We start from the raw sequence: 14,253 nt of genomic DNA on the forward strand, positions 1-14,253 counted from the left end.
AAAAATTTACAAACATTTAGATAGCCCACCCAGCTTTAGATTAATGGGTACCAGCTTGTTTTGAAAATAAAGACAGCTTGTGCACAATACTCATTCATTGCAACAGTCATGATGTCTATCCTGAAATAGAGCAACTTTAACCTCCATGACCCTCTGGCCCTCAATGGGCTGCTGTGATCGAGTGCTGTAATAATGTAATTAAATACTTAGCTGGCCAGGATAACCTGGTTGTCAGGGTGCTGGACTCACATTTGTGAAAAAGGTAGTTCGAATCCAGCCCGCCGAAGACTCCCTGTGTGGTAAATGGTGACCGGTGTACGTTAAATCTGTCTGGTCAGAAAGTCCTCCGTGTTCCCATAACATATCAATACCTCTGGGGGGACTGAATTGGAGATTGATCGTTCTCCGGTTCAGATCAAAATACGATCTGCGGATGAATGAATGGGTGTTGACTTCGGCCGATTCGCCCTGTTCGCCGGTGAATAGGTTCACCCTATAAACTGGTGTGATGTATGGGTGTGGCAGAAGTCGAATTCTGAGCTATAGATGGCGCCACAGGGAAACAAGAACAACCGCACCCCCTCTGCCTTTAAGGCCAACGACAACAAAAAATACTTAGCTATATAACAATGATGTACTAAACAAATGAAGTACCTTTTTTGGGTTTCTTTTTCTTTGTACGTTTGTAAACAATTTCATCAACTTCATCATTAACTGTAATATTAATAGCTGGAATGCAAGGTTCAGGCACTTGATTAATAACAACAGGCAGTAACTCATCCGCATTCAAAGTTACAACTTGGGGCAACATTTCTGAATTTCTTGAAATCATTTCTAAATCACTAGTGGTGCTTTCTGATATAGGAGGTGGGGTGCTCGCAGATCGTTTCTTCTTCAGCCAATCAAATATGTTTACATTCTCACTCTGAACGGCAAAGGAATCACTTCGTTCTTTGACAAATGTACCGAATTCTTTCAAAGGGGTTAACAGTTCTTCAAAGAGAGATTGTTCAACAGGCACTAAACATAGAAAAAATATATTTTTATTTAACATTATAACATTTATTGAAAAAAATTAAAAAATATGATAAAAATAAAATTTAAATAATTCAAGTTTTCAAAATTAATCATATTTAACAAACTTTATTCTCAAACTATAAATATAAGTGAATTTTTGTACAAATTTAATTTTTTGAATATTTAAAGCTAACTAATGAAGGAGTTATTAGAAGAAGGAAACAGAGTAGGACCTTGATTATCAAAAGTAGCTGGGACCAAACTTGCATGGGTGACAATATTGTCACCTTGAAATCGGTTGGGAAGTTACAAAATAGTAACAAAAGAATCTGCATCTAAATCCATGCTTTTTTAAAAAGAATTTTGCACTAATTTTATTCTACACGTAGGTTAGTGTTTCAGTTTTAAGATTTTTCCAAAAGGAATAACCGTTATTTTAAAACTTTCATTACGTCGAAAGGTTAGTGTGTCATTAGGTTAGTGTTTCAGTTGTAAAATATTTTCAAATAGAATAACTGTTATTTTGAAACTTTTATTATATTGCTTATTGATATAAATGAGGATAACTATTATAGCGTATATACATATTTCTCTTTTGTGGCACCATAAACTCAGGTATTTCTTCATGTACTAATGATGTAATTGTTCGTCAATCAAATATAATATCTTGCTCTTTAAAAATTTGCTTCATTTAGAATTTTTAGATAATTTTTAATGTAGTATGTAGTTTTACTTTGTATTTTAATGTAGTTTTTACTTTCTCTGTTTTGGTCTCAGCATTTTAATATATACATTGAATCTATTTACTAACATTATTTTAATTTTTTTTTCTTCACTTAATTTTTTACTACACTTAATAAATTCTAATCTTCAATCATCATGGGGTAAGGAACCTAATTAGCTTTAAGGTGCAATGGATAGCAATTAATAACTTTTGATGGGTACCATAACATGAGTCATGCAATTGTAAAGTTCAATATTTTTTTCCTCAGGTTAGTCTACCATATTAATTTCAGACCACTATATGAATACCTAGGCGGTCGTATTGGACCACTAAATTTCCATTGCTGGAGTATGTATATGCGAGGATGAAGAATCTATATGTAACGCTGGAGAATGCCCTAAGAATGTATAAAGTTCAAAAGCGCACACTTATGGCAAATTTTCATTCACTTTTGTTTTTCTAATGACATATTTTAAAAATTGTGTACCCCCAAAGAGTTAAAATAGCTCAGGGACACTTTTCTAATGGTAATAAAAAAAATATCCTTGACAAAATTAATAAACAGAATTAATTATTTCAAAATTAATAGACAAAATGAATCATCACAAAATGATATTTCATAAGCTTTTAAAAAATACATCACAAACTTAAGCAAGTGATCAACAATTAAGGTGTATAAAGTTAAAAAATAAAATTGCTTTGGTTTTTAATTAACTAATCAAACTAATAACTATTTAAGAAAGCAATGAATTAAAAATAAATCTATGCAAATTCATTAAAATCACTTTATTACACATTCTCTCTTACTTTCTGTGGTTGATTACAGGATCAAGTATGTTACAGCAGATTTTATTTAGAGATTACTGAAAGATTCAACATAAGTTTCATCTAAGATTAATCGATTACTTAACTTTTCCACAGAAGAAGCAAAAGTACATTAAAAAGTATAAACTATACTCAGTAGTTCATTGCACAACCTCCTTTAAAGATTTATATATTTTCATACAATTAAAACACATGAGACAATAGGAAAAATTGATTTCGTGGAAAAAATGACAGTTTCTCAGAATGAATCTAGAACGAATAATACAAAAAGTATTTAATAGTACCCCTCTTTTCTTCCAAAGAATAAGAGTAAGATCTTAAATAGATGAAAAACTGCCTGGACCAAGATTTTGCAGAGCTCAAAAGAAAAATAAATTTTAAATCAATTAGATCAATTTATGAAAAGAGGGCAGTCTAGGAAAAATTTTGGAAGAGGACAGTCTAAGTAGAGAAAAATTAATTACAATTGATAACACTAAGCATGTTGAAGGGTTTAAACTGTTCTACCGTAAAGTGCTCGACTTTCAGGTCGACAGGTCATTGGGCTACCAAAGCAGAGGAGTCATCCTCTCTGCAGAGGATCAAAATTGCAATGGCATATCTTCAAACCATCCGCAGGAGGGCCGGGATAGCATGGTTGGTAGGGGCACTGGATCCATGTCGAAGATATCGATCCCAGGCTGGCGGAAGACTTCCCATGTAATAAATGGTGACAGGTGCACGTTAAATCTGTCGAGTTGCGAAGTCCTCCATGCTCCCATAACAAATCAATACCACTGGGAGTACTGATCCAGGATTTCCTTGTCTTCTGGATTGGTTCAAAATTACAAGGTTACGGAGTCGAACATCAGTAGTCGTAAACCCAAAATTGGGTCAGCTGTTCAACAATGGATATGAAAGAAATCTGCAGGGACATTTCCTAAACCGTCACCAATAGCCTATTGTGCAGCTCTAGTGCGACGCAAATAAAGTACCAGTCTACCATTTAAAAGTGTCACTTAGCCATGCAGTTTGCAAACAAATCAGTGAGAGCAAGAAAAATTTTTTAGAATTTTCAAGTCCTGCAAACTATAACAGACATAAAGTACGTTGAGATTTTAAAAGATCAATAATTATTCATTTACTGAAACAAAATTTTAAAATATATATATAAAGCTATGCACATTGTGTAAGTATAATTTGATTTAAAAAAATTGAATCTTTTATTACCTTTATCACATACAAAAGGATCAGGATAAGAAGATATTCTAATAAGATCTCGAAGACCTCGTAAGATAAAAATTTCCTCATTGCTTGTGCAAACATCTACAATAGGATCCAGCTTTGGACAGCTAGCGACAATGGAATTGTGTGTAGGATCGATTAGTAAGATGCTAGTATCAGAATATATCACAAGGTAATTATCAATAAAAGGCTTCAGTTGCCCAAACTGAATATCAGTCAAGCTCCATGGTTTTGTATCCTGTTTTTCTAATGTAATTATAGGGTGAAGTTCTGAAAGTGCGGTTTTGAAAATCATGGTTTCTTGAATGATTCCGGATTTATCAGACTTCCATAGCCTTTGACCAGGACGAGAAGCATAGATGACATAGTTGTCATGTGAGTCATACAAATCCATAATGACAGCTCCAAATGGGCCAAAGCTGGAACAAACAAAAAATCATCAATTTTGAAATTCAAAGATTACACTGATATATTATGGTTTATACATTTAATATAGTTATAAATAAGACATTTTCGCATGTTTCAGGAAATTAATAACTAAGCAATTTTATAACAAATAAAAAAACTGCCAGTATTAAATATATAATCCATTATAATAACATTCAAAAAGTAAAGATCAACAGCCATTTTGACAATAGAATATCTATTTATTCTTACAACACAACTTATAAATATGTAGAACTACGAATTCTTAAAATTTAAAAATGACAATGGAATAATGGTCGAGAATGAGTAGTAAAAGAAAAATAATAAAAAATTCTAGAGTTATTTGTTCCGCTGTAGACTGATCGCAAAGTTATGGTTCCCAGTAGAACACTGAAGTCAAGCATCACTGGCTGCCATCAGTAAGCGTGTGGCTAACCACTTCGACGAGCCTACATAGGGACTGGGGGAGTGCAGTATCAGTCCTCGTTAAATTGTTCTACCGTAAAAAGCTCGACCTCACATGAAGGTTCTCGGGCTACCAAAGCGGAGGATCAAATTTGTGATGGCATGTCTTCGGATCATCCTCGGGGATGTTTCCCAGACCGTAACCAACAGCCCATTGTGCAGCTCTAGTACGACGTAAAGAAAATACCTACCTCTAGAGTTATTTTGCAAATAAAAAAAATAAGCTAGCAAATACAGTATCTCATTATGTTAATGTTGCAAAACATAAATTATGTTGATTCTAAACAGAATAAGCTCAATAAAATTTTGAACATTGTCCAGTTTTAAAATGTGAAAAGTTTTTTTTTTTTACACAAATCTAACCAGGGGTCTGTCTAGGTTTTTCTGAAAGGTACCTATTTTGTGAAAATTTTGACATAATTCGTGAAAAATTGAAAATTATATTAAAAAATCAATACAAAAACATGGTAAAAATATAGATTTATCTCTTCTTAAGGAATACAAAAATAAATTTTAAGAAAAAGTATTTTGTGAAACTACCATTTTTCCTAAAGTTGAATTTGTGAATCTACCGTTTTACCTAAAATTAAATTTGTGAAGGTACCGCTAAACGGTAGTAAATTCGGCCTGGACAGACCACTGCTAATGTACATAAAAAAGAACTAAAGGTGATAAATACCCTCCAACAATAACCATACTCTGATAGCTTAAAAAAGTACTTTTCCCAGTTGTAGCAATGGCGAAGTATTAATAATTTAACAAATTATAATAAAGATTTTTGTTCACTTCTACCATATACTACTACATGACATTGAGAAGCATTAGAGTTTGAACCCTAGAGATAACTTGCCTACCCAGCAACAGACAAATGGGCACCAGCTTATTCAGGAATGTTAGGCGGTTGATGCACAATCTGACCACAATGCGCACCAACTAATTGCACCATAACATTTGTCAATTATGGAAACTTAACCACAATAACCTTCAGGCACACAATGGGGTGTTGCATAGATGCTTACTTTTTTTTCTACATTTAAATATCTTATTTGTTTAATAGCAGCAGCACTTGATACATAAATCAATCGCTAGAGAGTGCAAACACACCACGCAAGCGTACTCGTAGAAAAAGCATTAAACATAAATTAACATCTAATAAAATCTGTAACTAGAAAACATCAAAAAATTATAAACATTTAAAAAATTAGAGCATTAAAAACATTGAAAACATTAGAACATAGTAAAGTATAAAAAATACCAAAAATATTAACCAAAAGTTATTAGAAAGTCATCCCGTTTGCATGGCTTGTAATAGCTCGAGACCCCTCCAGTATCTGTCATATATATTTCCTACCACTGCCCAGCAAACCTCCAGGTGCTCAGCTTTCATCAGGGTGTCCTCCTTGTAGTTTATTTACATCACACTAGAGCTACACAATGAGCTATTAGCGACAGTCTGAGAAACATCCCTGAGGATGATCCGAAGACATACCATCACAATTTCGATCCTCTGCAGAGGGGATGGCACCCCTGCTTCGGTAACCCCAACGACTTGCACGCAAATTCGAGTACTTTAGGGTAGAACAGTTTAACGAGGACCAATATCGCACACCCTCAGTCCCTTCACAGACTGATCCAAGTGGTCCCCCACCTGCACATTGACCACAGCAGTGTCCTCCTTGCACTGAATACAATTTGAGTAAGAAAGGTACTTGAGTCTGTAGATGTAAGCAGCAAGACAGTCATGCCTAGCTGCCAACTGCATTCCATCTGGGGTGATTTGGGATTAAGGTAGAGTCACCCTCCAAGCCCTATCCCCAATTTGTTCGTCTAAATGATTCTCATAGTTCTTACATAATAATTTAAACAGATATATGAAAGATCAAACGGGCAAATGAACATATTTTTCAAATCTGATCAGTTTTGTAAAAATTCTATGCGTTTTAAAAACTTCTGGTGTAGTTCACTACTACTAGAAAAAATAATTTTCAAAAATCTTAAATGTTTGTAAATACTTCAATCAAACTCTCTAAAAAATGACAACACAAGTTTGATTTTAAGTAAAATCATATTATGGTTGATTTTCTTCATGAAAAGAAGTTAAGAAAAAACAATCTAAATTTTGAAATTGCTTTATTGCTATTTAACTTAATTATCTAGAATGACTTTGAAATGGAAATTGTTCCCTTACCATTTCCTTTCCTTTTGTCCAATCTGTGCAATAGTTTGGTTTTCAAATGAATAAATTAAAGCTCGAAATAGAGATGACACAATCAGGTATAATTTATTATGACTTATTTGTACAATCTTCGTCTGCTCCTTTAACAAAACCTTGGATCTACTTAGATGCTGTAAGCAAAAATTAAACATCATGACAATGGTTTGGTATAAACAAAATATTTTAAATTAAGAATTTAATAAAAAGAAAAAGATAAAATGTTGGGTAATCTTAAAATCACACACTACCAGTTAACCTTTCGACAAGAACATCCATAGAAATAAAGCAGAGTGTTTATATTTGCGTACAAGGTAGAAAAAACTACCCCCTGAATAACTTTTGATCTAATAATTGGATATTCATGTTCTAGGATTCAATCTTAATGGTTCGATGGGGTGACCACAAATATGCTAATTAATTAGTGCAGACAATATTTTAAGCTTAGAAATCAGACAAAAAAACATATTTACCCTGAATTAGCATACTTTTTTTCAATGGAAACAGATTTCTGACCCTCAAAATATAGGGGGTAGCCACAATCTGGAAAATACCCACATAGTTTGGTCAAAAGAACGATCCAAAGTTTGAACCCTTTAATGTTAATTTCTTTTTTGGCGTATTTTGTCAGATTAATAAACATTTATTTATTATCACTTTATTTAATAATAGTCGAAAAAAGTTTGAAATACAATTTTTTACGTCATTTTAAAATATGTAATTTTACAGGGCAAAAAACCAAATTTGAGCAAAATCGGTTATATAGTTCTTGAGAAATAGAATTTTAAATATTTGACCACTTTAAAATTTCACTTCTCAGGAATTATTCAATTGATTTTGTTCAAATTTTGCTATGCAAAATTACTTAGTTTAAGATTATATGAAAAATTGTATACCTTACAATTTAAAATTTTTTCGTCTAATGTTTAATAAAATAATAAATACAAATTTACTAAAATTCATTTTTTGCATGGAATTTTCTTTGGATAACCAAATTTTATAATTGTGTGCAAAACTTTTCAGTTTGCTTTAAAAGTTTCTGAAATGTGGCGAAGTTCTAAATTATTTAAACGATTTGTTTTCACGCTTTATAAGCAAAGCCCATAACCTAACTGATATTAGGTTGTTTTTTTTTACCCAAATCAATGTTAGTATATTTAATCAATACTGTTTTTTGTTAGATAAATTTAAAAGTTTTATTTTTTTGCTCAAGCTAATAATTAATGTGATAATTTATTAAACTGAAAGCATATTTGGTACATCACTTGTCAACAACTTTTTATACACAATGACACTGAAGAAAGTTTCCAGAATAAAAACATAACTGATAATCATAATGTGAAAATACAAAAAGAAAAAGAAAATAATATTAAATAAATACAATTCTTACTTCGGAGTAATCTATTTCTGTACAAACTACAACTCCATTCTCATCACCACTAAAAAACTTAACACCACTTTTATCCCACTCTAATGCTGTGATTGGAGATGTATGAATGCCATCAGAAGTAAATTTTTCAGTCTACATATACACAAACAATTATATACAAACAATTATATACAAACAATTATTTACAAACATTTAATATGCAACAGCAAATACAAACTCATAAAGAAAAAAAAAATCCTAACACAGAAAAAAAAATGTCTAAATAAAATTTACAATGAAGTTTTCCTAAATTTGTTTTAATTATTAAATTTTAAAAATGTATTCATTTGCAAAATGATGAAAAATTTGAAGATTTTAAGAAGTAAAATGAAAATGTGTGAGCTTTAAAAATTAGAAAATCATAACCCATTTCACTACAAATGTCTCATTTAGCCGGTGTGCACTGTATATATAAGCGCCTTATTCAGAGGACAAGTGCAGTAATTAACCAGAGTCAGTGTTAAACTGCCTCAATCTGCATTAATCAATCTTTAATTATATAGATCATGACACTTTGAAAATTAATATAATTAAATAAGATGCTGCCATCTATGGAGTATAACATGAATTAGAAAGCAGCAGTTTTTCATAGTCTGAAATTATTGCCATTCTTGAACACTATTCAATTTGCCAATGTCCAACAATAGAAATTCTTGTGTTTTGGTCCTAGGGTTCATCCCTACTTGATATATACTAACCCTGTTGCTATAGCAATTCCCAAATCCACCAAAAAAGTGAATGCTAATTATTTAACTCTTAAAGAACACAAATATTTCAATTTAGAAGGTGAATTACAACAAGAAATATTTATTGAAAAATACTTGTTTCATTATTTTTATTAGAAACAAACTTTAAATAAATGTAGCTATTTATTAAAAAATTATTAAATATTAATGTCATAATCAGTTATTAAGCCTTATGTAGTAAATACAAAAGTATTTTATATTGTAAATTTTCATTTTTAATAAATGACAATGTTTTTTGCATTTTTATATAATGCACTACCTGATAAAATTATATATAAATTTATAATAATTTCACAAAATTTCATATGTATATCAGCTTATTTGGCCTCCTTTATCACTGCTTTATTTAAATGTGGTCTCTCATGGTAAAAAGGTACTCCACCTCTACTCTAGGCCAATATTCCAATTACAGATATTGAATTAATACCATTAAAAGTATATTTTGAATCAGCCAAATAGGTTTTGTAAATCAAAACAAGTTACTTCTGTATCTTAAATTTAGGACTGCAGAATTTTCTAACTAAAAAAGTAAAATATAGGTAATAAGGAACCTTAACCTTCAATGTGTTCAGTGTTCCCTAATTGACCTTCTAGGCGTTAACTTCAACGTGTTCACAGTATAGTACACATGTCAATAGCATGTCTTTAGCTAAGCTGAGGGCAGTAAACAGAGTTAATACACATTCAAATTTCGCAGGGTATTTTTTTTAATTTCTAATCTATAAGATTAGAAAAAGGTTAATTACCTATCCTAATAATGCAGAAAATGACATTTTTCATAATATCAAGTACCTGATTGTGTATTATTTAATTAAAAATATATATTTTAAAACAAATTTATGTATAAATATACAGTATACTCTCGATATCTCAAAGTTGAAGGGACACTAAAAAAATTTTGACACAGCGAGTTTCTGAGATAGCAAGTTTAGAACTAAATATGTTCTAAAAAGTAGAAAAATATATTCTTCTTACTCTAAAAAGTAGAGTCATAAAACATAAGAATAAGTGCTAATAAATATGTATATAATGATAGTTGACTCTAAATCTAAATACAACAATTATAATTTTATTTTTAAAAGACAAAAATAATTATGCATTAAACAGAAAAGAATTGGTTTACAATAAACTTACATTGTAATTTATGCAAAAAAAATTATTTTCTATTTTGAAAAAAAAAAAAAAAACAGACTTAACATTGTTTTGAGAAGAAACCTTTCAACATAGGAATTCAAAGTAACATTGGGTAAATTTATAATGCAAAGAGAAAAAATATTTTTTTGACATAACAAAGTTTTCGAGATATCAAGAGTATATATATATATATAGAGAGAGAGAGAGAAATTTTTAGAATACCCCTGGATCATAAATCTCTCATGTCACCTAATCCTTTTAGTTTTTAAGGATACAGAATGAATTAATCTTACTGTTTCCGTTTCATCAAAAGGCACTTTAAACAGAACAACATGTCCATTCTTGCTTCCACATAAAACTAAGCAATCAACTGACAAAAGAATTTTTACAGCAGTAATGATGTCTTTATGTTCCTAAAAAAGATATTAGAAAGTTAAAAATAGTTTTTTTTGACACAAACTTTACAATAAAAATTTTTTTTTTTTTTTTTAAATATAAGAAAAATTACATTTCTTAATCTGGATAAATGGTGTTTTTTTCTATCATACAAGTACGTGATTCCTATATTCGATCCAAGAACAATATAATGAGCATCTGCATCTACGCATGTAAATTCAAGATCAAATGTTGAGAGTCCCTTCTGAGCACGTGCTGGAATTAAGTTTAAGAAATTAAACTGAAGAGGGTGTTCCTGAAGAAGGGGGTGCTTTTCAGAACTCTTCTCAGACGAAGCAACATCGTTATTCATTATTTAATATCTGAAAAGATAAATAGTTTTCAGAAAAAGGATTTATCAACTTAAAGCATAGTATAAAAAATAACAGCATAATAAATTCTAATTCTATTACTTACAATGCAAAAATTAAAAGAATAATTCAAAATACTATGTTAGTTAATAATTTTCAATATTTATTATTCTTTAAACTAATTCTAATATAAAACTAAATCTAGTTCGCAACAGTCAGTTTAACAAAATTATATGTATATATAGAATTTCTCTGAAACAAGATTGTGTAAAACTTGCAAAAAAAATTCATTGACAATAAAAAGATCTTCAAATTTATGAACAAAAAAAAAACTTTTTCAAATAATGTTTTTTTTAAAGTCAGGGGAGAATTCTGTAATGTTATCTATGGCAGAATGATCACAAAATATTAGTAACTTCCAGGCAAAGGCCCGCAAGAAACTAAAAAAAACATCACAGAAAGGGAGCAACAGAAAGGTTAAACTCGTATCCACCCCCAGGTAAACATTTACAAGTTTTCTGTTGTTTTTTTTTTTTTTAAATTGCATGTTTAAAATCTATTTGGCACCTTGACAATTGTGGGGAAATTTCCATATCATGATCTGTTGTGCCAACTACAATCGCCAAGGTGCCAAATAGATTTTAAGCTAGCAAATTTTTTTAAAAAAAACTGTAGATATTTGCTCGGGGGTGGCTACGAGTTATACCTTTCGAGTTGGTCCCGTTCCGCAATGCTTTTTTTTTAGTTTCTTGCTGGCCCCTGCCCTTAAGTTACCCAAACTTGACAATTATTCTGCTGCAGATACACGGAAATCTCCCCACGATGGCAGTTAGCGCGACAGATCTTTATACCGAATTGTCCCTAAAAGTCATTCACTCACTTTAAATTATTACCTGTGTGTATATATATATAACTATATTACTTTTCTTTTAAAAATTCTTTGCTAATTTCCAAAACCCAAACCGATTCACAACTTTCCAAGATTCTATTGATGGAAATCAATTATGAATTATTAATAATGGGGGGGGGAATAAAATTGAACATATCAAGATATTAACTCTTAATGATATCTTAATATTTCTTAGAAAAGTAAATGAAATAAACCTAAATTCTGTAACAGTGAATGAAGTTATTACATTCAACCTATCTTATTTTCTCCAATTCAATTAATTTCACTCCTATAATATTTAAATACATTTTGTTCTCGATAATTATTTTACGGATATAAAATTTAATACAGTTTAAAAGCACTTGACAAAATATTGAAGTGATTCTTAAAATTAAATCGTCATTAAAACTAGAAAAATTTAAGTCAAAATTACTTGAATTTTGTTTTTACGAAAGTACAAGACGAAATCAGCACAGATTCAAATAGGCGAGGTGGCATAAAATATCATGGTTTGATATGTTAGTCTTTATAAATACGGAATTTCATGAAAAATTTTTAAATTCTGTAATTTTTAAAAATCATCCATTGATAAATATGTTTATCGAATAGATGTAAAAAAGGTTATTCTGGAAAAAGGCATTATATAAGGTTTTCTAATATTCAATTACTAATAAATACAATTTCAGTTACTTTTTTCATTACATACACGAGTTCCAAATATATTTTCTTTTAAAAGCGAAACTTATTCATATACATTTGTAAACAAATACACCCCTACGAATCATGCCGTATATAACAGGAGCCCGCAAGAGGAAGTGAAGAACTTCTGATGGCAACGAAATTTAACCTCTTTCTACTGATGGATGATGTTTTCTACACTAGAAACGCTGCAAACTCTTTGCTGAGTTTTTGTGTTACTTTTTCCGGTGCATTTTAAATCCAATCGGTTCACAACATGTTCACAACGCAATCATTGTGATTATCTGATTTTTTATTTATATTACAAAGAATCTTCAAATTAAAGACTTGTTATTTCAAGACGTTAGAATCGTCATTTGAATTCGAATTTATACCTAAATGATAATTTATTAAATGAACTTAATTTCACTGCTCGAACAATATGCTAACACTAATGTATGACGGTGCATGGTTTGCAAAAAAACCAAACAGTAATAAACAAGTAAAAAGAGGCCAAATCAGAACTTCAAAAAAAAAAACTAGTCATTTCTAATAGGTATAAATGTAATATATTTAGCAAATACAAAATTTATGCGAGTATACTACATACAATTCACATTTTTATTAAGAAGCCTACTTAAAAACACTTAAAGAGCATACATTTCGAGAAGGAAAGAGTTTTCACTTAAAAAAGTCCTTAATCGGTTTTTGTTTTACATTAATGCTCTTCTGCAGGCGCTTTTCTGCAGCAATGTTCAGCCATTTTTTTTCTTTTTTTTAGAGATATAACAGGATGTCTGGTGTCGCCTCCTCTTGTTGTTCTGCATATTCAATAGCACTTTCGATAGCTTTTAGTCAATCTTTACGAGAGATTTTTATATATTGATTTTCATCGTCACTGTCTTCGCAAGATCCATTTGCATTATTGACGATATTAGCGATCATTTCATCGGTATACTCGTGTTGTCCATCAGCTTGTTTTCCTGAGTGCTTGTAAGATAAAATTCAGAATTTTTTTCGGTGGTAGTTTTAAAAATAAACTAGAGTAAAATAAGCCCTTGAAATATTTGATAGCACGGTGAAAGCGGAAACTCGGATAATCGGGACTCTACTATGTATATGTATATAATATATATTATATATAATATAAATTATATTACATATTTTTATATGGTCTCAGTAGCTTTAAGCAAGAGAGCATTCAAAGGTTTGGGACTTCTTATGTAAATTTCACTTTTTGCGTTTTTGTTATTATCTCTGCGTATTTGTTATTTTTAATTTTTGTTTTTTGCTATTTATATACTGCTATTTTGTTATTTTTAATTTTTGTTATTATCTCTGAATTAATAGCACAATGCGGTAGTTTTGAAAATAAACTAGAATAAAATAAACCCTTGAAATATTTGATAGCACGGTGAAAGCGGAAACTCGGATAATCGGTTTTCTACTATGTATATATTATATAAAATATAAATTATATTACATATTTTAATATGGTCCCAGTAGCTTTAAGCAAGAGAGCATTCAAAAGTTTGGGACTTCTTATGTAAATTTCACTTTTTGCGTTTTTGCTTTTATCTCTGACATTTTTAATTTTTGTTATCATCTCTGAATTAATATCACAATGCAAAATATTCCTGCAGCCACTTAAGAAAATCGCTTATAGTACATCAAACCGTTGATAGAATGCGCCACTGTAGCTGAAGTGAAAAAGAAGTGGAAAGGTTTTTTTTTTCCT

The 14,253-nt window shown here is 30.5% G+C and overlaps 1 protein-coding gene across 4 annotated transcripts in view; it reads right to left on the bottom strand.

Annotated features, from left to right (window-relative positions):
- The window catches only part of LOC107437953 (tectonin beta-propeller repeat-containing protein 2), a 34,832-nt gene extending 22,171 nt beyond the window's left edge, over positions 1-12,661 (bottom strand). For 2 of the 4 annotated variants that reach the window (XM_016050100.4, XM_043039559.3), the window contains exons 1-7: positions 12,528-12,661; positions 10,711-10,960; positions 10,496-10,615; positions 8,284-8,415; positions 6,870-7,027; positions 3,776-4,209; positions 655-1,020 (exon numbers count right to left, since the gene is read on the bottom strand). In XM_016050100.4, the coding sequence (XP_015905586.3) occupies positions 655-1,020; positions 3,776-4,209; positions 6,870-7,027; positions 8,284-8,415; positions 10,496-10,615; positions 10,711-10,950 (1,450 nt within the window). In that variant the 5' untranslated portion in view covers positions 10,951-10,960; positions 12,528-12,661. Of the gene's footprint in view, positions 1-654; positions 1,021-3,775; positions 4,210-6,869; positions 7,028-8,283; positions 8,416-10,495; positions 10,616-10,710; positions 10,961-12,270 lie in introns of all 4 variants that reach the window. The other 2 variants (XM_016050102.4, XM_016050101.4) reach the window with 2 other exon arrangements.
- Between the last annotated feature and the right edge of the window lie 1,592 nt (positions 12,662-14,253).

This window comes from Parasteatoda tepidariorum, chromosome 5 (genome assembly GCF_982258835.1).
Source record: "Parasteatoda tepidariorum strain Cologne lab strain chromosome 5, Ptep-v5.0, whole genome shotgun sequence".
Lineage (NCBI taxonomy): Eukaryota > Metazoa > Arthropoda > Arachnida > Araneae > Theridiidae > Parasteatoda > Parasteatoda tepidariorum.